Here is a 27253-nt window from a genome sequence, read left to right on the forward strand (position 1 = left end):
AGGGGTCTGGTGTGCTGCAGACGGTTCTGTTTGTCTGTGTATCTCTGTAGATTTTCTGCAGAATTGACCAAGTCCCTCTTGCAAAACCATTTGTCATGTTACAGTAATGGGACATACTGGTCAAATAGATTTCGGTTGCATTGGTTTGAGCCTTGAGTTTGAGGTTTTGGTTATGTGGTTGTCTTTACTGCGAGTCTATTATCCATGAAACTGCCATGGCTTGGTCACTCAATAGCTGAGGACAGAATTACCATTATTGCTCAGCTGCTTTGCATATGAAGACAGAAGGATCTGAGGCTAAGAGGGGATTTCCGCATAACACAATAATTTGGATATCTACTCTAGCTTCTCCCTCATGTGGGTGCTAGCAAGCAGGCGAGGTAGTGCTAGGTATCAACAGCCAATCCAGTAGGGGCTGGAAGCTATAGTGAGCTTTGATTGGTTCATAGTGTCGCGATATCACAGAGTATTTGCATAAAGTTCAGCTTTCTCCAACTTTGGTCCCGCCCTCTTCATGCTCCCTCGCCCATGCTCGCATCGCCCAACGTTCCCCTCGTCCACTTCACTTCCCTCCATTGAAAATGAATGGGGCTCTGTTGTTTCATCGGCCCTATTGTGTCATGTGGAAATGCATTGTAAGGTTGTTCAGCATGACATGTCCATCATGTCTTCTTGCTATAGTACTTAAGGAGCCTGTGATTGCATCAATTTGGCAAACACTGAAGACTGAAGGAAAGCTCAAACCAACCGTCCATCTGCTGTAACCACACCACTTTTGCATTTTATTCTCAGAGTAGATCTGTTTTAAAGGAATTGTTTGTTAAAGAGCATAATATTAAATGTACTGCTTTTCCACAAAAGACCATAAAAAAATCATAAAGATATTCTATGCAAAAGAAAGAGACACTTTCTCTTTTTTTCTTCACCTAGTGTGGTGTCCCTGCTGAACAAGCCACTATTTGAATATCAAAGTGGGTATGGATATTCATACTGTATTACTGAGACAGGTACCCAAGCAGCATTCACATCCAGCTTCAACCCTGAAAAGTCTGTTCATCGAAATGTCAGGAGTTACTGTAGCAAGTTGCATAACCAATCCTGATGGTGTAGCGATTATTTTTTTTAGGTCCAAAAGGTAGCACATGCAATGTTGGTTATTCACCTCACATGCATTTTTACATTTACATTTTAGTAGACGCTCTTATCCAGAGCGACTTACAGTAGTGAATGCATACATTTCATACATTTGTTTCCCGTACTGGTCGCCCGTGGGAATCGAACCCACAACCCTGGCGTTGCAAACACCATGCTCTACCAACTGAGCCACACGTGACCTTGTGAATTGCTTGGTAACCTCCTGGCTGTACACACATTGTCAGGCATGGACGACATCTTGTTAGAGGAGAGAGAGGAGGCAGAGTTGGAAAAAGAGAGAACTTATTAGTTGGTTATTTCACTGTACAGTGACTGGTGATGTTTTGGGCAGCCATAGAGCTCCTCCATTGTTCCTCCTGGTTAACTTAGTTCAGGCTTCCTCCTCCTCCACACTCACTGCTAGAGTGTGTTGAGATGTTGTGTTCTGGTCATGGCTGAAGTGATGGGCTAAATGACACAATCCTAATTCTCCACCCTTTTCCCAAAGTGTGCACTTGCACACTTCCTATTATGGAAACTCCCTCTAGCAACGATAACACCATTCAAATACTTTAAGATTCATTACAGAAAGTGTGCAAGTGCCCACTTAGGGAAAGGGGTGGACAAGTGGGACACAGCCATGGGTTTAGATTAAGGGAACTCTGTACTGGTACAGCAGACAACAGTACAGCAGAGTACAGTCTAGTGGTGTTCCTGCTTCATCAGAGATTCTCTCAATATTTGATGAGCTTCCAGCCTTGGGATCTCCCTCTGTTTGTAAGCTTGCATAATCTCAGATGACTGCTGACTGCAGCAGGATGGAAGGGATACCAAAGCTGTAGTAATACTTAATGTAGATTTCCACATTGCCAGAGAGGGGGGATAGAGCTGAGGAGACACGGATTGGGGCAGTGGTCCTGAAACATTAATTACAGAAGCAGAAGACATTCTATTTTTCAGGCTCTGAGGTGTTTCTGAAACGGTGCTATGCGGAGGTTTGAAGCAAGTCTTTTTGCTCTAGCTTTCTATATTTTGAACTGAGGGTGTGGAGGTCTAACACTCTGTGCCCTCAGGAGAGCTGAATTTTACAGGAAGTTAAAAGGTTTGTGACTGCTCAACTAGGATTATGACGTAAATTGAATTGGCTCATGTGGGAAAAGGAAAGTAATTATTTAGTGTGAAAGTAGGATAATGAATCTGTGCAATGACACAGATTCTACTGAGCTACCGGATAAGGATAAAGGATTTGTGTGAGAAAAGAAGAGGTGTGATATGAATTTTTGGTTTGTATGTGTCAGTGTGTGAATGATGTTAGAGTTCATATACTGGTCACTTCTGCAGCTGAAGGTTCAGGCTTATCTTTGGTCAGTTGTGTGATTAAAGGCCTTCCCACACTGGACATAGGAGTCAGTCTTTTACGAATATTACGTGTCACACTGTGCGACGTTACCAAATAAAAATCTTGATATCCACCAGTGGTGTAAAGTACATAAGTAAATACTTTAAAGTACTACTTAAGTTGTTTTTTAGGTATCTGTACTTTACTGTTTGTATTTTTGACAACTTTTACTCCACTACATTCCTAAAGAAAATAATGTACTTTTTACTCCATACATTTTCCCTGACACCCAAAAGTACTCGTTACATTTTGAATTCTTAGCAGGACAGGAAAATGGTCCCACTTACACACTTCAAGAGAACATCCCTGGTCATCCCTACTGCCTCTGATCTGGTGGACTCACTAAACACAAATGCTTCATTTGTAAATTATGTCTGAGTGTTGGTGTGCCCCTGGCTATACGTAAATTCAAAATACAAGAAAATCATGCCATCTGGTTTGCTTAATATAAGGAATTTGAAATGATTTATACTTTTACTTTTGATACTTAAGTGTATTTTAGCAATTACATTTACTTTTGATACTTAAAGTATTTGGTTTTAAATATACTTAAGACTTACTGAAGTAGTATTTTACTGGGTGACTTTAACTTGAGTAATTGTCTATTAAGTTATCTTTACTTTTACTCAAATATGACAATTGGGCACTTTTTCCACCACTGACTTCCACCTGGCCAGATTGTACGATTTACTTCAGTTTTGTTTTCACATTCTATGATTGGCTTGCGAGGCGATGTCAGCTATGTCTGTGTAGCTCAGTTGGTAGAGCATGGTGTTTGCAATGCCAGGGTTGTGGGTTCAATTCCCACGGGGGACCAGTACGGGAAAAAATGTATGAAATGTATGCACTCACTACTATAAGTCGCTCTGGATAAGAGCGTCTGCTAAATGACTAAAATGTAACTGCAGTGGTGTATTGGATCTGTGCATGTTTCACCAGCCCAAGCCTCCCTCTATGCGAATGCATGAGTAAAATGAGTTCGGAAAAACTATTTATAAGATGCGTAGTTTCAGTTTCACACAAACTTTATATGTCCGAATTCAAAATCAAATAGGCTTCCCAAAAATAACATGGTTGCTGTGGTAGAATGTTTATTTTGAAAGGTGATTTTGTGTGTTTATCAAAATCCCATCAGGTAAACAAGATTATTAGGGAAATCATTTCTTCTTGCAAAGCATGTAAACGTTTAAATAGAACTGTTATAAGACACGTCTGTCAACTAGTCTGGTTCCTCTTCAGGAAATGGTAAAACAAAAACAAATGAAGGCAATCACCCACCTACAGGTGAACGAATTGACCATCTGGGGACATTTTGTTATTCCCCACAAGGTCAAATTCTATTTCTAGGGGATTTAAGTTTAGGAGCTAGGGGTAGGGTTAAGGTTAGGGTTAGGGGTTAGGGAAAAATGGATTTTGAATGGGATGGAATTTTGTGTCCCCGCAAGGTTAGTTGAAAAAGTGTGTGTGTGTGTGTGTGTGTGTAAGGTAAAACAGTGTTAGAAAATATCTATCCATGTTAATGTATTATATATGACACAATATTAGAAGATATGTGTGTGCATGTGTCAATAATACCAAAATAATTGAACACCATTGAAGAATCTGTGTGGTGTGTGTGTTTCAGCGAGCTCTCCTAGAGCAAAAGCAGAAGAAGAAGCGGCAGGAGCCTCTGATGGTGCAGTCCAACGTGGACGGGCGGTCTCGTGCCCGCAGGACCAAGCAGTGTGAGGAGCAGGCTCCCCTGGTAGAGTCTTACCTCAGCAGCAACAGGAGCACAATCTACCACGGTAAGAGCGACAGCCAGGATCCTTTCACCACCAGGACCCTATTACCAGGGCTGTGTCTCAAATGGCACCCTATTCCCTATATAGTGCACTACTTTTGGCTAGGCTCTGTATACTACTACTATATATGCTCTGTCCAAAAATAGTGCACTATATAGGGAATAGGATGCCATTTTGGAAACCCAGGACCCTATCAACAGCTGTTTACCATAGGAACCTGCTTCCTTTCATCTCTGAGGAAGCTGCTCCATTGGTGCCGGGCAATTACAGAGATGTCCAGTAACGCTCCGGCGTGGGGGCCCTTTCAAGGGCTATTCACAGCCATGACAGGATGGTATTGATCCAGGTTACTCACATAGAGTGCTTGTGAAAGATGGCGGATTGAATTACTGTATCCATGTTCTTGTCCTTATGTGCCGCTCACTGTTTGATCAAGTTTGTCTATTGATTCTTAGTTCCTGGGCCAAAGGAAAACTTTTCTACTGTAGTGACTTTTTTCGTGTTACTTTCTGCTCTGCATAGGTACAATACTGAGATATCTATTAATACCATGTCAAGGTTGGCAAAAGAAACATGTAATACTTTATTCATGAAATAACTTTGTGTCTTTGTGTGAGAGAGACTCCAGGATTAACCAATACATGCCTTTCAACTATAAAACTCTAGTGGCCAGAGCTCTGCAGTAGTCCTTCCAGATAGAGCAGAGATGGTGTTAGTGCTGTGGCAATTGGGCCACTTATCTCCACCTAGGGACTTTAGCTGCTGTCTTAATCCCTGACTCAGAGTGACTGAGTCTGGGCTCCAGACCATGCATCCAAACAGCACACCCTGGATGGCTGGCTGCTGTAGAGGAAGACCATGCCCAACACAACATAAATCAGGCAATGGGTACAACAAAAATGACTGAAAATCCAAATATACCATTAACCACTATTAGGGCAACAATTAAGAAGTTTAAAACCATTGGAACTGTGGTAAACTTGCCTGGTAGAGGAAATGTGTAGCTTGTCCCCACGCACAGTGAGGAAGACGGTTCGGTAGGCAGAAAAGTCCAAGGGTCACAGTTGGACAATTACAGAACTTGGTCGGATATTGGGGTCTCCAAATCTACAATTAGATGCCACCTCCATGCCAATAGGCCATATGGAAGAGTTGCCATAAAAATTCCTTTATTGAGAGCAACCAACAAATGCAAATGCCTGGAGTTTGCTAAAGGCATTGCCACTTGGATTGGAACCAGGTGCTATGGTCAGATGAGACGAAGGAGCTCTTTGGCCACACACACTAGAGGTATGCAGAAAATAACCTCATACTTATTGTAAAATATGGTAGTGGATCTTTGATGTTATGGGGATGTGACTTGAACCCCATTGAAAACCTGTGGTTTGAATTGAAGAGAGCAGTCCATAAGCACAGACCGAAGGATATCAAGGATCTGAAAACATTCTGTATGGAGGAATGGTCTAAGATCCCTCCCAATATGTTCTCCAATCTCATAAAACATTAAAGAAGAAAGCTCAGTGCCATTATCCTCGCAAAGTATTGAAAACAGGTGGTGCCAATAATTTCGACCCCTATCTTTTTAAGATTTTTTTTATTACTTGTTAAACAAAATATTTTTCTCTGAGCAATTGTATTATTATTAAATAACTTATTTTGCATACAATAAAGCTCAGTATTTGTATTTATTTCATAGTCTTTTTTCCTCATCTTTATAAAGGGTGCCAATCATTTTGGAGATGACTGTATATGAAAGCTTCAGAAACAGCTCAGTGCATATGAGTGGAGTGACGTCAATACAAAGTATATGTTTCATCTTCCTTCAGTGAGTGTACATCCTGATGAAAATATTCCCCTCTGACACTAGTCAAACAGCCCCTGCTATACACAGAAGACACGGAAGCTTTGAACTTCTCCGAATATTTCCTGTTGCAATCTCAGCCACATCCTTCCAAAGATGTCCAAAAAGATCCCTTTGAGCTCATTCAGTACAGCAGCAAACATATGGAGAGAGTCCCTTGATTCATACCTTATGCTTAACAACACACAGATGGCACTACGCTGTTAGTGAAGGAAGCATACGCACTGTTTGGTCTTGATAAAAATAGAACCCCCCCCTCTCTCTCCTGTCCTTATTTTTCACTATCCTTAGATTAATCCCTGTCTTTTCTTGCTTTAGAACTCACGTTTTCTTGGCTCTATTTTAAGAATCAATTCAGCACTCACTAAGAGGGATTACGTGTTCTCTATACCTTTCGTATTTCCATCTGATTAACCTTAAACTGAATGCATTTCCGCATCTACAGTATATCCTTCAGATAATATCCATGAAAGGTTAAGTTCAGTATTAAGTGGAAATGCTGTTTCATACAGTCCTATTCCAGCTTTTATTTACGTACCCTATCTGGATTCATTGAAAAATCATATTGTACTTATACTATAAGTGGTACTTTCTGGAATTTTCTAAGAAGTACTGTAGTATGTAATTTCAAAGTACACCATGTATAGTGGCAAGACAAAGTATGTGAACCCTTTGGAATTACCTGGATTTCAGCATAAATTGGTCATACAATTTGATCTGATCTCACAACCATAGACAAACAGTGTGCTTAAACTAATAACACAGAAATTATTGTATTTTTCTTGTCTATATTGAATACATCATTTAAACTTTCACAGTGTAGGTTGGAAAAAGTATGTGAACCCCTAGGCTAATGACTTCTCCAAAAGCTAATTGGAGTCAGGAGTCAGCTAACCTTGAGTCCAATCAATGAGACGAGATTGGAGATGTTGGTTAGAGCTGCCCTGCCCTATAAAAAACACAACATTTGAGTTTGCTATTCACAAGAAGCATTGCCTGATGTGAACCATGCCTTGAACTAAAGAGATCTCAATAGACCTAAGATTAAGAATTGTTGACCTGTATAAAGCTGGAAATAGTTACAAAAGTATCTCTAAAAGCCTTGACGTTCATCAGTCCACTGGAAAAAGTTCAGCACTGTTGCTACTCTCCCTAGGAGTGGCCGTCCTGCAAAGATGACTGCAAGAGCACAGCGCAGAATGCTCAATGAGGTTAAGAAGAATCCTAGTGTCAGACTTACAGAAATCTCTGGAACATGCTAACATCTCTGTTGACGAGTCTACGATACGTTAAACACTAAACAAGAATGATGTTCATGGGAGGACACCACGGAAGAAGCCACTGCTGTTCAAAAAAAACATTACTGCACGTCTGGGATGTTCCACAGCGCTACTGGCAAAATATTATGTGGACAGATGAAACTAAAGTCGAGTTGTTTGGGAGGAACACACAACCCTATGTGTGGAGAAAGAAAGGCACAGCACACCAACATCAAAACCTCATCCCCACTGTAAAGTATGGTGGCGGGAGCATCATGGTTTGTGGCTCCTTTGCTGCCTGAACAACTTGCTATCATCGACAGAAAAATGAACTCCCACGTTTTATCAAGACATTTTGCAGGAGAATGTAAGGCTATCTGTCCGCCAATTGAAGCTCAACCAAAGTTGCGTGATGCAACAGGACAATGATTAAAAACACAACTAAATCAACAGCAGAATGGCTTCAACAGAAGAAAATACGCCTTCTGGAGTGGCCCAGTCAGAGTCCTGACCTCAACCACTGATTTGAGATGCTGTGGCATGACCTCGAGAGAGAGCGGTTCACACCAGACATCCCAAAAATATTGCCGAACTGATATAGTTTTGTAAAGAGGAATGGTCCAAAATTCCTCCTGACCGTTGTGCAGGTCTGATCCGCAACTACAGAAAATGTTTTGTTGAGATTATTGCTGCAAAAAGGAGGGTCAACCAGTTATTAAATTCAAGGGTTCACATACTTTTCCCATCCTGCACTGTGAATGTTTACATGGGGTGTTCAATAAAGACATGAAAACATATTGTTTGTGTGTTATTAGTTTAAGCAGGCTGTGTTTGTCTATTGTTGTGGCTTAGATGAAGCTCAGATAACATTTTATGACAATTTTATGCAGAAATCCAGGTAATTCCAAATGGTTCACATACTTTTTCTTGACACTGTAAATAGCATGTTTCTTCTGCTATAAATAAGATTAGCATCCAGTAGATAAATCATAAAGCAGAAAAACCTGGAAAATATTTGTATATTATTGACCGCCGCAAATATAGAGTGACATTGTTAACAGAATAATTTAAATGCACTAAACCGATTTAATTGAACTAGTTCAGAAACTGACTTCAGGCTCATGCTTATCTGAAACAGAGTATGTAGACCTACCAGTTGTTAGTTTCCATATATGCTAACAGTAACTTTAGGTCAAGAATACAGGTCTCTCCATCCCTCTCTGCTCTGAGCTTTTGAAGCATTTGCTCTATTATTCCCCTTGAAGCTGTTTGGAATAATTGGAAGAGAAATGGGTTCCCACAATGAGACTGTGAATGTCTCCGCGGTGACGGGTCTAGGCTCTGAATTTTTACGAGAATAGAGACACACCACTGGATATTCATTGACACTGCAAAACAGAGGAGGCTGTAGGGGAAATACTAAGGCAACCAAGCAGATGATAGAATTAAGATAAGCATGTTAGAATCAAAGTGCCAATTTCAAGGGACTGTAGCTACAGTATGCATTTGTTATTATCTAATCCTGGAACATGTTGTTGCTGGGAGGAGCATGCGCTGTGCATTTGCAATTTTCACAGAGCGAGCACATTCATGACCTGTTTGACATGAGGCGATAAACAGTGTTCTCTCCCAGGCAAGAAAAAGGCCTCTGCTGTGTGTCTGCTTCCTATAACCTTGCAAAGTGTCCTCTGCTAACTCTGTCTTTACCTGTTCTTTCTCTTTCCCTATAGGCTAACCTTAACTGACAGTACCCTTCTGTGTAGTCTCTTGCTTCATTTGTATCTTCATCATTTCCCCCCACCTGCCTGCTAACTCCCTCTGTCCTCTGTCCGCTGGCTCCTGCCGTGCCGTGCGTAGTGCAAGAAGCTGAACATGAGGAGGTGAAGGTGGTAGCGGACAACCAGGCTCCTCGCTCAGCCAAAAAGGGCAAGGCATCGACCAGCTCCACCCCGCAGACAGGCAGCGGCAAGAAGGAGAGGAAGGGGAAGCACAAAGGTCAGGCTTGCTGTTGCTGCCTCCAGACAGACAGAGAGACAGACAGAGAGACAGAGAGACAGACAGAGAGACAGACGGGCTACAGCAGCATGCATGGTCCTCTCTCTCTGTCTGTTGGCCAACCGTACAGCACGTCTCCGTCTGGCTCAGCTCTGTATCCTACCGTGATGGAAATGAAACGATCCAATTGAAATCCTCAGGTTTTCAATGAGGAGGAAGTTTCATCTTTTGTGCCAGAATGAAATGCACCATGTGAGAGTGTTGTGCAGAGCAAGAGATACCACTTTTGTATCATGTAGAGTAAAACAGATTGCATGTAAAATGAGTTGCATGGCCACCAGACTACGTATTTGTCTCCCAATTGATCTCCTTTGATAGCTGTATTATATTGCTGTATTGTCTTAACGAGTTGAGCTCTAAAAAGTCAATGTTAAGATGCCTCTTCCCCATGCTCCATCAGGTACCTGGCTGTATGCGTCTCTCTCATTCACACACTCATCCTTTCAAACCTCCTCAAGCTGGATTGGACTCGGTTCTGTTCATGTTTCTGTCTCTGGTGGCACATAGTGGCATTCTAAAGCTAATCAAGCTGCCCTTACAGAGAAGTGAAGCGTGCACTCAGGTGCTAAGTCTGTCCAAAATCTAATCTGAGTAATGATGTTAGAGAAGTCGGTCCTCTCTGCCTGCCAAATAAACACCTTAGCGGCTGTTGAAACGCTCCTTGTCCTTGATACAGACTTCATACGTAAGCAGCATGAATTGAAATGGAAGTGTGAAATTGTGCTCTCTCTCTCACTTTGATGTCTCTCTCAGCTTCTGAGTTTCTGTATTTCGGGGCTCCCGAGTGGCGCAGCGGTCTAAGGCACTGCATCTCAGTGCTTGTGGCGTCACTACAGACACCCTGGTTTGATTCCAGGCTGTATCAGAACCAGCCGTGATTGGGAGCCCCATAGTGTGGCACACAATTGGCCCAACATTGTCCGGGTTTGACCGGTGTAGGCCGTCATTGTAAATACGAATTTGTTCTTAACTGACTTGCCAAGTTAAATTTAAAAACAATTTAAAAATAACATAAATTGCCAGTGGCTGTCTGAAATGCTTGTTTATGAGCCATTCCCAACAATACATATTTTAAAATATTATTATAAAAAAAAAAATAGTAACACAAGATGAATAAGTATACACAATAATGGAGCTAAACTCAGCAAAAAAAGAAATGTCCCTTTTTCAGGACCTTGTCTTTCAAAGATAATTCGTAAAAATCCAAATAACCTCACAGATCTTCATTGTAAAGGGTTTAAACACTGTTTCCCATGCTTGTTCAATGAACCATAAACAATTAATGGACATGCACCTGTGGATGGCCGTCAAGACACTACCAGCTTACGGACGGTAGGCAATTTAAGGTCACAGTTATGAAAACTTAGGACACTAAAGAGGCCTTTCTACTGACTCTGAAAAACACAAAAAAAAGATGCCCAGGGTCCCTGCTCATCTGTGTGAACATGCCTTAGGCATGCTGCAAGGAGGCATGGCGACTGCAGATGTGGCCAGGGCAATAAATTGCAATGTCCGTACTGTGAGACGCCTAAGACAGCGCTACAGGGAGACAGGATGGACAGCTGATCGTCCTCACAGAGGCAGACCACGTGTAACAACACCTGCACAGGATCGGTACATCCAAACATCACACCTGTGGGACAGGTACAGGATGGCAACAACAACTGCCCGAGTTACACCAGGAACGCACAATTCCTCCATCAGTGCTCAGATTGTCCGCAATAGGCTGGACTGAGGGCTTGTAGGCCTGATGTAAGGCAGGTCCTCAGTAGACATCACCGGCAACAACGTCACCTATGGGCACAAACCCACTGTCGCTGGACCAGACAGGACTGGCAAAAATGCTCTTCACTGACGAGTCGTGGTTTTGTCTCACCAGGGGTAATGGTCGGATTCGCGTTTATCGTCGAAGGATTGAGCGTTACACCGAGGCCTGTACTCTGGAGCGGGATCGATTTGGAGGTGGAGGGTCCGTCATGGTCTAGGGCGGTGTGTCACAGCATCATCGGACTGAGCTTGTTGTCATTGCAGGCAATCTAAATGCTGTTGCGTTACAGGGATGACCTCCTCCTCCCTCATGTGGTACCCTTCCTGCAGGCTCATCCTGACATGACCCTCCAACATGACAATGCCACCAGCCATACTGCTCGTTCTGTGCATAATTTCTTGCAACACAGGAATGTCAGTGTTCTGCCATGGCCAGCGAAGAGCCCGGATCTCAGTCCCATTGAGCATGTCTGGGACTTGTTGGATCAGAGGGTGAGGGTTCGGGCTATTCCCCCCCAGAAATGTCTGGGAACTTGAGAGGACGTTTCTTTTTTTTGCAGAATTTATATACAGGGAGTACAAGTACCAGATCAATGTGCAGAGAGGTACGAGGTATTTTAAGTCAATATGTACATTAAGGCAGGATAAAGTGACTAGTCATCCAGATAGATAAGAGTAAAATAGAGAACAGAGTAGCAGCAGCATATGATGAGTGTAAAAGTGTGTGTATGTGTGTGGGTTTTGTGTGAGAGTGTCAGTGTAGTGTGTGTGAGCGTGAATATAGTGTGTATACAGTACATAGATGTGAGAGTGCATAGAGTCAGTGCAGGATGGGGTCAGAGCAGATATTCCGGGCAACGATTTAATAAACTATTTAGCAGTCTTATGCCTATTTAGCAGTCTTATGGCTTGGGGGTAGAAGTTGTCTCAGAGCCTGTTGGTCTGAGAGCTGATGCTTTGGTACCGTTTGCCAGACGGTGGCAGAGTGAACAGTCTATGGCTAAGGTAGCTGGAGTCTTTGGCAATTTTTCGGGCTTTCCTCGCACACCGCCTGATATAGAGGTCCTGGATGGCAGAGAGCTAAGCCCCAGTGATGTACTGGGGTATAAGCACCACCCTCTGTAGCACTTCGCGGTCGAAGGCAGTGCATTTGCCATACCAAGCAGTGATGCAGCCAGTCAAGATGCTCTTGATGATGCAACTATAGAACTTCTTGAAGATCTGAGGGCCCATACCAAATCTTTTTAGCTTCCTGAGTGGGAAGAGGCATTGTTATGCCCTCTTCACAAATGTGCGGGTGTGTGGGACCATGGTAAGTCCTTAGTGATGTGGACGCCAAGGAACATGAAGCTCTCAACCTGCTACATTACAGCCTCGTCGATGTGGATGGGGGTGTGCTTTCACCTCTGTCCTGTAGTTCATGATCAGCTCCTTGGTCTTACTGACGTTGAAGGAGAGGTTGTTGTTCTGGAACCATACTGCTAAGTCTGACCTCCCTGTAGGCTGATTAGGTCTATCACCGTTGTGTCGTCAGCGAACCTGATGATGGTGTTGGAGTCGTGCGTGGCCACGCAGTCGAGGGTGAACAGGGAGTATAGGAGGGGACTAAGTGCACACCCCTAAGGGGCCCCCGTGTTGAGGGTCAACGTGGCGGAGGTGTTGTTGCCTACCCACACCACCTGGGGCCGGCCCGTCAGGAATTCCAGGATCCAGTTGCAGATGGAGGTGTTCAGTCCCAGGGTTCCCAGCTTGGTGATGAGCTTGGAGGGGAATATAATGTTGAACGCTGAGCTGTAGTCGATGAACAGCATTCTCACATAGTTATTTTCCCTCTTGTCCAGGTAGGATAGGGCATTGTGAAGTGTAATTGAGATTGGAACCCTTTTTGCACTCTCTTTTGACTCATCACAACGCTGCTGCTACTGTTTATTATCTATCTTGTTGCCTAGTACCTTTATCCCTACCTATATGTACATTTACCTCAATTACCCTGTACTATTGCACATCGACTCAGTACTGGGATTTTCACACAAGACTTAGTGTTGTATTCTTCGAAGTGTGCATAAAAAGCATTTAGCTCGTTTGGGCATTCTGCATCACTGGGCATCTCACTGGGTTTCCCTTTGTAATATGTTATCGTCTGTAAGCCCTGCCACATACGACAAGCGTTGAAGTCGGTGTAATAGAATTCCACCATTCTCCTATATTGTCCTTTTGCATGTTCAATGTCTCGTCCGAGGTCATACCGGGCTTTCTTGTATGCGTCCATGTATGTGTCCCATTCCTTGTAAGCGGTAGCTCAGGTTTCCCGGAATCAGGAGGGAATAAGCAGGAAATCCACAATCCTCCAACAAGAATTTCGGGGAAAAACAGTGAATTTACTGAAAGTTTTCAGAATTTTGCAACCCTAAGTAGAACTGTTTTGTCTCCCTGCGTTAAAGTCTCCGCCCACCAGAAACGCTGTCTCTGGGTGAGTGGTTTCTTGTTTGTTTATGGCAGCATACAGTTCGTTGAGTGCCAAAGTGGTGTTGGTTTGTGGAGGGATGTAGACAACTGTGGTATTAGATATTCTATAAAAAAATCTTCCGTTTCCAGCTACAATAGTCATTTACAACATTAACAATGTCTACACTGTATTTCTGATCAATTTGACAATATTTTAAAAATAACACAAAATGTGCTTTTCTTTCAAAAACAGCGACATTTCTAAGTGACCGCAAACTTTTGAATGGTAGTGTAGGTAACATGGCTGTTAGTCATCTCAGGATGCTTTTGTAATCCTTACTCATCTGTTCAATGTTATTGTTTTGTCCTCCAATGTGATTCACTTAGGGCTAGTGATTATTCAGACCAGAGTCACGACGTCATTCAACACCGATATGGCCCCTTTCTTCTTACGGAATGATGGCTTACCTCGTCACACACACACACATACACACACTCAGCTGCTCTCTGAAACGAGGGTTAGCTTCGTCGCTAACACCACACTAACAAAGGGCTGCAATCTCCCTCTGAAAGCAGCAGTAATTCTTGTGTAATCACAGTGTTAAAAAGACAGTAACTTATTCAGTTGGGAGCAATAAAACACTCTTTCAGAATGTGCGTTTTACCGGCCGTGATTTCATCTGGCTCATCTCATTTAATCGCTTGTTGCACTGCTATGGTGGTGAGACAGAAGAGGATGAGGAAAAACAGTATGTCAGTGGCTTTGAAGCAGTAATGACCAGGGGGCCTCATTTATAACCGTTGTGTAAATTTGACACTAAATATCTGTGCGTCATTTCTGAAAAGGCTACCCCAGTCCAAAAATCCCCCAAATCCAATTTTAAAAAAGATATTATTATCCAATAGAAAATCATTTTGGAATCTACCCTATTGGATTTTATTCTATAGGTCCTATCCTAGAGGATTTTATCCGATAGGACGGGTTCTAAAATATGATCGTTTTTTTGGGGGGGGGGGGGGTTCCATCCTGTAGGATCCTATAGGATAGAATCCTTTAGGAGTCCAATAGGAATGGTTCCAAAATCTGATAGGATTGAACCACTCCCATATTGTGGTGGTGTGTTTATCACTGGTGTGGGTAGGCTAAGAGATGGACATTGTGCGCCGGAGAGACACGAGAGAGAAAATGTTCCTCAGTTTACTAGTCTTTAATCTTGATTGCAGTTTAACATACAGTTGAAGTCTTAGCCATACACCTTAGCCAAATGCATTTAAACCTAGTTTTTCACAATTCCTGACATTTAATCCTAGTAAAAATTCCCTGTCTTAGGTCAGTTAGGATCACCACATTTATTTTAAGAATGTGAAATGTCTGAATAATAGTAGAGAGAATTATTTCTTTCAGCTTTTATTTCTTTCATCACATTCCCAGTGGGTCAGAAGTTTACATAGCATCAATTAGTATTTGGTAGCATTGCCTTTAAATTGTTTAACTTGGGTCAAACGTTTCGGGTAGCCTTCCACAAGCTTCCCACAATAAGTTGGGTGAATTTTGGCCCATTCCTCCTGACAGAGCTAGTGTAACTGAGTCAGGTTTGTAGGCCTCCTTGCTCGCACACACTTTCTATAGGATTGAGGTCAGGGCTTTGTGATGGCCACTGCAATACCTTGACTTTGTTGTCCTTAAGCCATTTTGCCACAACTTTGGAAGTATGCTTGGGGTCATTGTCCATTTGGAAGACCCATTTGTGACCAAGCTTTAACTTCCTGACTGATGTCTTGAGATGTTGCTTCAATATATCCACATAATTTTCCTCCCTCATGATGCCATCTATTTTGTGAAGTGCACCAGTCCCTCCTGGAGCAAAGCACTCCCACAACATGATGCTGCACCCCTGTGCTTCACGGTTGGGATGGTGTTCTTCGGCTTGCAAGCCTCCCCCTTTTTCCTCCAAACATAATGATGGTCATTATGGCCAAAAAGTTATATTTTTGTTTCATCAGACCAGTGGACATTTCTCCAAAAAGTACCATCTTTGTCCCCATGTGCAGTTGCAAACCATAGTCTGGCTTTTTTTATGGCGGTTTTGGAGCAGTGGCGTCTTCCTTGCTTTGCGGCCTTTCAGGTTATGTCGATATAGGACTTGTTTTACTGTGGATATAGATACTTTTGTACCTGTTTCCTCCAGCATCTTCACAAGGTCCTTTGCTGTTGTTCTGGGATTGATTTGTACTTTTCGCACCAAAGTACGTTCATCTCTAGGAGACAGAACGTGTCGCCTTCCTGAGCGGTATGATGGCTGCCTGGTCCCATGGTGGTTATACTTGCGTACTATTGTTTGTACAGATGAACGTGGTACCTTCAGGCATTTGGAAATTGCTCGCAAGGATGGACCAGACTTGTGGAGGTCCACATATTTTTTTCTGAGGTCTTGGCTGATTCCTTTTGATTTTCCCATGATGTCAAGCAAAGAGGCACTGAGTTTGAAGGTATGCCTTGAAATACATCCACAGGTACATCTCCAATTGACTCAAATGATGTCAATTAGCCTATCAGAAGCTTCTAAAGCCATGACATAATTTTCTGGAATTTTCCAAGCTGTTTAAAGGCGCAGTCAACTTTGTGTATGTAAACTTCTGACCCACTGGAATTGTGATACAGTGAATTATAAGTGAAATAATCTTTCTGTAAACAATTGTTGGAAAAATGACTTGTGTCATGCACAAAGTAGATGTCCTAACCGACTTGCCAAAACTATAGTTTGTTAACATGAAATTTGTGGAGTGGTTGAAAAACGAGTTTTATTAACTCCAACCTAAGTGTATGTAAACTTCCGACTTCAACTGTACATTTACAGGTTTCTGTGACATATTTAGCTGTGAGACAAGGCTACATATTAGATTTTTGATTATTTGTGCTAATTTCCTGTACTAAGACCGTATCTGTTACTACATTAAACAACCTCACGTTTCGACCACATCGAATTGAGGGTAATTACACATCCTTTTTACCTCAGGTTAGACTGGGGGTCTTGAGACTTCGAATTCTACTGTCATTTTCAAACTCAAATGGCAGACAAAATTTGAAATGCTCTCTGTATAAAAGTCACTGGCCTCACACCAATACATGGATTTATCACTCAAATAACAGCTAACCCTTGTCACTGTTGATATCCTATGGTGGGTCGTGATTTGTTGAAGTTAAATAACAAAGCAATTGATTTGTTTCCTTCCCTGTTTCGGCATCCTCACAACTTCCATCCGACATTCTAGAATTTAGATGACTATCTACAGCAAATTCTCTTCTAACCAGTGGTATACAAATGATTCTCAGATTCATTGTGGCCTTTGAATAGTGTTAGTTTAAACCGTGCATACACTCCAAACGTTTGCCCCTGCTCTGTTGATTTCAAATTGATATCGATATGACTGATTAACAAAATAATGTTGTTTGTCTTTCCGCGTTGGCGACCCACTTGCAACAAAATGCAACAATCCTAAATGTAGCTGGCTGCCTTCTACAAGTTGTCCTCTAACCAGTGATATACATATTATTCACAGATTCCGTGTTGTTTTATAAGGTTAGTTTGAACAGGACGTGTAACCCGACTCCCCCCTCTCATTCTACTGATTTTAATGTGATATCAGTATGAGTGATTGACAAATAAGTGTTGCGTTTCTCTTTCTGTTTTGGCCACACCCCCAAAGCAAAATGCATCACTACAAAATGTAGCTGGTTCTCATCAGCAGGTTGACCTTTAACGAGTGATGTAAAAATTATTTCCAGTTTCCATGTGGTTTTTGAGTTGTGTTAGTTTCAACAGTGCACACAAAGCTGATTTCTCCCCTAATCAATATGAATGATTATTTGCCACTTGTCAAAACAACAGGGTTTTTGGTACATAAGCAGTTTATAAGGCGCTCGTTAAAAAGAATAGAAGAAATATGACAAACATGGCCATCTTATCCCCAGTTGCACAAAATACTTGGCCACTTGCCTGCTTGCAATAGCAATACTTCAACCACTCGAAACTGTGCGTACACATGGTCTAAGGTTTTCAGGAAGGTGACCACATTCTCATGTCAAGTTAACTTTTGCATGAAGACTGGCACACGCATGTTCTGGGGTATATTTTGTACATACGCACGGTTTATAAATGAGGCCCCCGACCACTCCATTCGTGTGAAAGGGACTAGTAATCTTGTGCTTGATTGGCTGAGTCAGTAGCTGACTGTAGCAGCAGGGGCATCATGTTCTGCCCTGTTACGCAGGCTAATTGAATGGCAAAGAAGCAGCGGAAGTCTTAAGAGTCAGGCCGAAAATATACCACATCAACCCACAAAGGCTTTCAAATCTGAATTTTACTGCATGACCCCTATTACCCAGGCAAATGTCATCTACTAGACTCCATTTACTTATACTGTAGTTTGAGTTTTTTCCAACAGATTTCCATTCATTCTCCATGTCATGTTTGCATGCATGTAGGCATGTTATGTGTGAGTGTTGACACATTACAGTATGTTTGTGCATGATCTAATGCATGTGTGTTACTACTGTTACTGTACGACTATGGAGGTCTGACCCTGATGGGGCTGGTTGGGTGTGGTGGTGTGGCAGGACTCGATGGGCCGGCATCCTTCCAGGAAGAAGGCCAGATCCAGATCATGACGGTGGGTCACTGGGCCGTGGAGGAGGGGAGTGAGGGAGATGCTGTGATCAGTGCTCAGCCACAGGGCAAGCAGGACCTGAGGGTCACCATGCTTAAGAAAGGTATCAATACATATAGGCCTATCCATGGCCTCCAGCCTGATCTGTGTACATGTACAGTCCCTCTGTGGCTTCGATTGGTCTGAAACACAGGTCAGAGAGTGATTGGCACTTGGCCTCTCCAATCATGCAGTGATTGGTCTGAGAATGAGATTGTGAGGACCTTGGATTTATTATACAGTAAGACCTGTCAAATACAGCTCTCCTTTCCCCTGAGATCTTTGCCAACTGAACAATAACATCTAAGCCAACTAAACAGTAACATCATGCTTATTACATCATGAATAACAAACACCTTACTAAAAACATCAACAGTACTCCACTTGTTTTGTCCCTCCTGGTAAATAGGTTTCCAGTTTCCACCACCTTTTGATAGCTGAAAACATACTGTACAGTGACAGATACATTTTTCTTTAAAATTGTCATGGGCAACCAACCAATTCAGGAAGGAACAGGTATACTATGACCTGAGGCTTATGTTGTGATGCTTTTAGTGAGCACGCTACAGGTGTGTATTGGCAGCTTTTCATGGTTCTTTCCCTGTTGGAGAGAGAGCCTTATACAATTCAGACTCTACCCAGAACACTACCCTGCCTTTAGACTTACAGTAGTGTATCCAAACCTCTCCATGAACTGATGTTTCAGAACAGGCGTATGTGTCTATGTTCCTGTGTGTTGTGTCTTTGTGTACAGTGCTTTGTGTATGGTGCAGCATGCATTTACAGTTCTGTTATTATTCAAACAGCATTACTAGGAGCACGACAATGCCATTACATTATGTATTTTCTGTTTGAAGGTATTTCTAGTAGTATGAACTTTGACGAAGAGGAGGATGACGAGGATGAAGTCAGTTCCAGTTCCTCTCAGCTCAACAGTAACACACGGCCAGGCTCTGCCACCAGCAAGAAGTCCTGCAAGGTACACCATCTGATGCTCTGTGGTCATCTATTGATTCCTGACTCTTGGATGGAGCTTTTACTTTACACACAGTGTGCACTAATCTACTCAGCGGGGCTCAGCCATCAGTCCATTTGGGGAATGACGACGGAGCAGTTTTGTGTTTTGGGCTACATTATGATCAACCTATTCCTCTTGTGTATCTTTATTATTGTCATTTGAACTGTAGTTTGTTGATGCATGGAAGCAGCCCAGACATCTTCTGATGTGAATAGTTTTACCTAATGGAAATGGGAGTTTTTCCCCTGATCTCAGAACATAAGCAGTCTCATGAATCCATCTGAGAGGGGAAAGGGGAACTTTTGTATATCAAACTGCCTCTCTGAATCATGTCCTTGCTGAACTCTTTGGTAGCTGTATATAATATTCCGGTTGGCATGGCTTTCTATCATGCAAATGACAAACCCTGGCACTTTGGCCCCATGGCAGTTTTGAAATGCTATTTAATATACCCCCCTGAAAAGACAAATGACAGTCCACAAAATGGCAGGCTACTAAGTCTTAGGTTAGCTCTGGTATTTCTGACTTGTCATCATCTTTCATATGCCGAAATAACTGCTGATTATTATTTGTATGAATATTTTAAACCCGCAGGAAATGTGGTGTGAGAACAGGCTATTTTTCTCTGCTGTTTCTTTCCTCTCCTGCCGTCTGACTCAGAGGTAGAGCTAGTCAGAGGAGGCGGTGGGCTGTGTAGTCTCCTGTGGTTCGAGGAGGTTGAGGGGAAGTGACTCCTTAGTGTACTGTGGGCTTTAGAGAGGCACCTGACATCAGGAGTGACATTAGAAGCTACCCTGAGCACCTGACCAAGTCACCAAGCTGCTGAGACAGTCTGTCTGTTACTATAAGTTTGGTTGTTAATCATGTCTCCTCGCTGCCTGGTCCTTGCATGTGGATCTAACCCCCTGTTGAAACCCAGATGGCATCTACACAGCCTCATGGTTTTAAACACAATGTGCTAATGTAGTTTCAGTCCCCAATGGATGTTTTATAATAACCATTACCATTTTATAATGGAAGGGAAGCAGAACAGCCGAAGGTCCGGTAATCTGATGTTTTGAACGTGGTGTGGGCTGATGGGCTGTCTCTCTCTGTCCGTCAGGAGGCAGCCTCAGCGTCCACCCCTCCCGTCAGTGAGCCTGCCATCGACGTGGATGACCTGGAGGAGTTCACCTTGAGACCAGCCCCTCAGGGGATCACGGTGAAGTGCAGGATCACCAGAGACAAGAAGGGCATGGACCGAGGCATGTACCCTACCTACTACCTCCACCTGGAGAGGGAGGATGGGAAGAAGGTGAGTGTGGAGCAGAAGGATAAATACTTACCACACTGACAGGACGCAAAGTGTGACCCTTTAGGGCAGGGCTGTTCAATGTCGGTCCTGGATGGCCAAAAAACTACTGCTTTTCATCCTCTCCTTCTACTAAGGGACTGATTATAGTCCTAGGACACCAGGTGAGTGCAAAACAAAAAACATACGTTTTTCTGCCCTCCAGGACCAGATTTGAACAGCACTGCTTTAGGGCCACCATCCATCCTAACAGTACTTGGCCCTCTGCCTATGAACAAAAACTACAAAAACTATACTATGAATTAGCACGACCAATCATCTGTGACAGGCTGAGAAAGGAGTCCATGATTTGATTGTTTAGTGGAGCTGGTTAGATGAGGCTAATTTAGGTGTTGCAGGCTCATGTCCCAGGGCTTATTGATGATGGTGTTGTTTCTGATGATGTTGCTTTGCTAATTGGATTTGTTCTTGCCATAGGTGTTCCTGTTAGCTGGAAGGAAGAGAAAGAAGAGCAAAACATCTAATTACCTCATCTCCATCGATCCCACTGATCTGTCTCGAGGGGGGGAGAGTTTCATCGGGAAGCTGAGGTGAGTGAGTCTGCTGCTGTTTCTTCTGACCACGGGGCTGCAGCTGCCATTTTCACAATAAAGAGCCCATCGTTATGAGAAATCCAGATTACCTTCCAAGAAGCTGTGGAAGATGGTTGTTTCTCTTTCAGACTGTAGGTCTATGGGCAGAGGTATCACAACAATGTAGAGTAGAGCAAGCTACTGAGTGCACGCTCATACTTATTTGTCAACTCCATGGCATTCTCTAACCTTAAATATATTATGCATGAAGGACGTTTGCCTTTTTGGATTAGCTGAATGAATGTGCTGTTTGATATATGCTGTAATGAATTGGGGGCTATGCAGGCCCACACCTGGCTGCTCTCTTGGAGAAGACAAAGTAATTGGATTCATTACTTCCGTTTGAGCGCTCATTGTTGGGATGAGGAAGCAACACCTGCGTGTTGGCAGCCAGGGGGCCAGGGTTGATTAAAACAAGGACAGAGAGACCCATTGGGCACCCTGAAGAGGGGAGAGGGGCACTGCTGCAGCCTACACACCCTGGCAGACACTTCCTATAAGGATGTGTGGGTGGGTCTGCACTGACTACAGTATGTCTACAGTGGCTTGCGAAAGTATTCACCCCCCTTGGCAATTTTTCTATTTTGCTGCCTTACAACCTATAATTAAAATGGATTTTGGGAGGGTTTGTATCATTTGATTTACACAACATGCCTATCACTTTGAAGATGCAAAATATGTTTTGTGAGACAAACAAGAAATAAGACCAAAAAAACAGAAAACTTGAGCGTGCATAACTATCCCCCCCCCCCCCCCAAAGTGAATACTTTGTAGAGCCACCTTTTGCAGCAATTACAGCTGCAAGTCTCTTGGGGTATGTCTCTCTAAGCTTGGCACATCTAGCCACTGGGTTTTTTGCCCATTCTTCAAGGCAAAACTGCTCCAGCTCCTTCAAGTTGGATGGGTTCCTGCTGGTGTACAGCAATCTTTAAGTCATACCACATATTCTCAATTGGATTGAGGTCTGAGCTTTGACTAGGCCATTCCAAGACATTTAAATGTTTCCCCTTAAACCACTCGAGTGTTGCTTTAGCAGTATACTTAGGGTCATTGTCCTGCTGGAAGGTGAACCTCCGTCCCAGTCTCAAATCTCTGGAAGACTGAAACAGGTTTCCCTCAAGAATTTCCCTGTATTTAGTGCCATCCATCATTCCATCAATTCTGACCAGTTTCCCAGTCCCTGCCGATGAAAAACATCCCCACAGCATGATGCTGCCACCACCATGCTTCACTGTGGGGATAGTGTTCTCGGGGTGATGAAAGGTGTTGGGTTTGCACCAGACGGCGTTTTCCTTGATAGCTAAAAATCTCAATTTTAGACTCATCTGACCAGAGTACCTTCTTCCATATGTTTGGGGAGTCTCCCACATGCCTTTTGGCGAACACCAAACATGATTGCTTATATTTTTCTGACCACTCTTCTGTAAAGTCCAGCTCTGTGGAGTGTACGGCTTAAAGTGGTTCTATGGACAGATACTCCAATCTCCGCTGTGGAGCTTTGCAGCTCCTTCAGGGTTATCGTTGGTCTCTTTGTTGCCTCTCTGATTAATGCCCTCCTTGGCTGGTCCGTGAGTTTTGGTGGGCGGCCCTCTCTTGGCAGGTTTGTTGTGGTGCCATATTCTTTCAATTTTTGAATAATGGATTTAATGGTGCTCCGTGGGATGTTCAAAGTTTCAGATATTTTTTTATAACCCAACCCTGATCTGTACTTCTCCACAACTTTGTCCCTGACCTGTTTGGAGAGCTCCTTGGTCTTCATGGTGCCACTTGCTTGGTGGCGCCCCTTGTTTAGTGGTGTTGCAGACTCTGGAGCCTTTCAGAACAGATATATATATACTGAGATAATGTGACAGATCATGTGACACTTAGATTGCACACAGGTGGACTTTATTTAACTAATTGTGTGACTTCTGAAGGTAATTGGTTGCACCAGATCTTATTTAGGGGCTTCCTAGCAAAGGGGGTGAATACATATGCATGCGCCACATTTCCGTTTTTATAATTCTTTTAAACAAGTTCTTTTTTTCATTTCACTTCACCAATTTTGACTATTTTGTGTATGTCCATTACATGAAATCCAAATAAAAATCCATTTAAATAACAGGTTGTAATGCAACAAAATAGGAAAACGCCAAGGGGGTGAATACTTTTGCAAGGCACTGTACATTGTTTTGATTTATCAGCTTTGTGTGTGTGTGTGTGTGTGTGTGTGTGTGTGTGTGTGTGTGTGTGTGTGTGTGTGTGTGTGTGTGTGTGTGTGTGTGTGTGTGTGTGTGTGTGTGTGTGTGCGTGTGCGTGTGCGTGCATGCTGTGTGCACATACATACAGTGCCTTCAGAAAGTGTTCACATAAAGTATTTCAATATTTTGTTGTGTTAAAAATGATTAAATTGAGATTTTGTGTCACTGGCCTACACACAATACCCTATGTTTTTAGAGTTTTTAACAAATTTATAAAAAATGAAAAGCTGAAATGTATTCAACCCGTTTGTTATGGCAAGCTTAAATAACTTCAGGGGTAAATATTTGCTTAACAAGTCATATAATAAGTTGCATGGAGTCGCTTTGTGTGCAACTTTTGTGTTTAACATGATTTTCGAATAACTACCTCATACCTGTACCTCACACATACAATTATCTGTAAGCAGTTGAGCAGTGATTTTCAAACACAGATTCAACCACAAAGACCAGGGAGGTTTTCCAATGCCTTGCAAAGAAGGGCACCTATTGGTAGATGGGAAAAAGATGGGTATAAAGCAGACATATCCTTTTGAGCCTGGTGAGTTATTAATTACGCTTTGGATGGTGTATCAATACACTGAGTCACTACAAAGATACATGCCTCCTTCCTAACTCAGTTGCCGGAGAAGAAGGAAACCGCACAGGTATTTCACCATGAGGCCAATGGTGAGTTTAAAACAGTTACAGAGATTAATGGTTGTGATAGGAGAACTCAGGATGGATCAACAACATTGTAGTTACCCGACAATACTAACCTAAATGACAGAGTGAAAAGAAGGAAGCCTGTACAGAATAAAAATATTCCAAAACATGCATCCTGTTTGCACTAAAGAACTAAAGTAAAACAAGAAAATTGGCAAAGAAATGTACTTTATGTCCTGAATACAAAGCGTTATGTTTGGGGCAAGTCCAACACAACACATCACTGAGTACCACTCTTCATATTTTCAAGCATGGTGGTGACTGAATCATTTTATCGGTATGCTTGTCATCGACAAGGACTAGGGAGTTTTTGGGGATAAAAATAAGTGGAATAGAGCTAAGCTCAGGCAAAATCCTTTTACTCTGCTTTCCAACAGACACCGGGAGACAAATTCACCTTTCAGCAGGACAATAACCTAAAACACAAGGCCAAATATACACCGGTGTTGCTTACCAAGACAACATTGAATGTTCCTGAGTGGCGTAGTTACTCAGTGGCAAGACTTGAAAATGTGGCAAGACTTGAAAATGGCTGTTTAGCAATGATTAACAACCAACTTTAGCTTGAAGATTTTTTTTTATGTGCAAATATTGTATAATCCAAGTGTGCAAAGCTCATAGAGACTTACCCAGAAAGACTCACAGCTGTAGTCACTGCCAAAGGTGATTCTAACATGTATTGATTCAGTGGTGTGAATACTTATGTAAATTAGATATTTCTGTATTTTATTTTCAAAACATTTGCAAAAAAAATCTGAAAACATTTTTACTTTGACATCATGGGGTATTGTGTGTAGATGAGTGAGAAAGAGAAAAAACACAACAAAATATGGAGTAAGTAAAGGGGTATGAATACGTACTTTCTGTGACGAGATTTCACTGTGGGGGCTTATGTTAAATTTAACAGATTTTTTTTCTAATGAGCTCTTTTTATGCCCATTCAGGATCGTTCACACGCTCTTAAGACTTAGCCCCACCCATCTCTTTTCACAGAATTCATGTAAACTCATGGCCAGCAACCGTCAGCATGGTTGACCCTCCGTTATCTCAACCAATCATGGCTAGCAAGGAAGGATCCTGTCATTCTTATTTCTTATTTTTTTATTTAACCTTTATTTAACTAGGCAAGTCAGTTAAGAACACATTTTATATAGCTCAGGGCTTTCTCCATAATCAAACATTTTATTCATATTTACGGATCCCGTACAAGTTTGTGATTAAGGCACATGAAAGGTCACATGTTCAAGAAGGCTTTTGTGCAAAAAAAATCAACAAATATATTAAAACGGCCCTGCTGTGAAGTAGGAACTAGCCTCAAACGCTGCCGATCCTGTAACCAGTCACATATTGTCTGGGCCTGCTCACTGTCTGTGTTAGTATAGAATTGTGCCGGGGCTCCAGGCTTTGATTTCCAGGCAGGCAGTGACATAAGCGCTCCTCAGAGATAGCATCAGCTCTGCCACAGCACAGTGGCTCCACAGAGAGAGCCCCCCAGGTAGTCTAATCAAACATGGCCTGGCCACGCTCTTCATTAATCTGGTGTACTGGCTGCTTCTGCTGGTCGATAGGCTACCCTCCCCTCCACGCCTCTCGTCCCTCTCACTCCTCACGCCTCTACCATCACAGTAACACTTGACTGATGGAGAGCTGGATTGAGATGAGCAGCTGACCTTTCACCTGCCACTTGTGAGAGTCATGGACAAGCCTCACAAATGAGCTCCTGACTTTTCAATTGACCTTTAAGAGCCGTCCAATCCGCCATTAGGGGCTCCAGTTGTGATTGAGGTAAAGGGATTAACAGAGATATGAGCCATTATTCAACCTAGCTGTGCAGACGTCTTATCTAACCCTCTCCAACTGTTTATAGCCATACAATTATTTATTTTGACAGCTAATAACGAAATAATGCTGTTTTAATTCATAAATTCAATTTACTATGGCAATAGTATAAATACCATGATTGCATGTACTGTAAGATATGATAAATACTAATTGTAATTTGAAATAATGAGATGGTGACTTTTGAATGACTGACTGGTAAACGGTTGAGTCATTAAAGACAATGATGATGATGATGTAAACCATTTACATTGATTGCGCATCATGGCCTGGATAAAAATGTATTGTTTTCTTAAGGTTGATTAGCAGAGCCTTTTTCCTGCTCATTGTCTCCTCTCCTCTTTTGACCTCACCCTCTCACCGTCACCCCCTACTCACAAGGCAGGCAATATGCTTGACCTCATCTTTACTAGATGCTGTTCTTCTACTAATCTCACTGCAACTCCCCTCCAAGTCTCCGACCACTACCTTGTATCCTTTTCCCTCTCGCTCTCCTCCAACACTACTCACTCTGCCCCTACTCAGATGGTATTGCGCCGTCGCAACCATCGCTCTCTCTCTCCTGCTACTCTCTCCTCTTCCATCCTATCATCTCTTCCCTCTGCTCAATCCTTCTCCAACCAATCTCCTGATTCTGCTTCCTCAACCCTCCTCTCCTCCCTTTCTGCATCCTTTGACTCTCTATGTCCCCTATCCTCCCGGCCGGCTCGGTCCTCCCCTCCTGCTCCGTGGCTTGACGACTCATTGCGAGCTCACAGAACAGGGCTCCGGGCAGCCGAGCGGAAATGGAGGAAAACTAGCCTCCCTGCGGACCTGGCATCTTTTCACTCCCTCCTCTCTACATTTTCTTCCTCTGTTTCTGCTGCTAAAGCCACTTCCTACCACTCTAAATTCCAAGCATCTGCCTCTTACCCTAGGAAGCTCTTTGCCACCTTCTCCTCCCTCCTGAATCCTCCTCCCCCTCCCCCCCCCCCCTCCCTCTCTGCGGATGACTTCATCAACCATTTTGAAAAAAACGTTGACGACATTCGATCCTCGTTTGTTAAGTCAAACGACACCGCTGGTCCTGCTCACGTTGCCCTACCCTATGCTTTAACCTCTTTCTCCCCTCTCTCCAGAT

General features: G+C 42.8%; 1 protein-coding gene across 2 annotated transcripts in view; it reads left to right on the top strand.

Moving 5' to 3' along the window:
* LOC106587536 (tubby protein homolog) overlaps positions 1-27253 on the top strand; it is a 127977-nt gene that overhangs the window by 94134 nt on the left and 6590 nt on the right. For both annotated transcript variants that reach the window (XM_045708687.2, XM_014176002.3), the window contains exons 3-8: positions 4158-4320; positions 9295-9432; positions 18323-18475; positions 19269-19390; positions 20532-20723; positions 21198-21310. In XM_045708687.2, the coding sequence (XP_045564643.1) occupies positions 4158-4320; positions 9295-9432; positions 18323-18475; positions 19269-19390; positions 20532-20723; positions 21198-21310 (881 nt within the window). The remainder of the gene's footprint in view (positions 1-4157; positions 4321-9294; positions 9433-18322; positions 18476-19268; positions 19391-20531; positions 20724-21197; positions 21311-27253) is intronic.

Source organism: Salmo salar, chromosome 26 (assembly GCF_965601325.2).
Source record: "Salmo salar chromosome 26, fSalSal1, whole genome shotgun sequence".
NCBI lineage: Eukaryota > Metazoa > Chordata > Actinopteri > Salmoniformes > Salmonidae > Salmo > Salmo salar.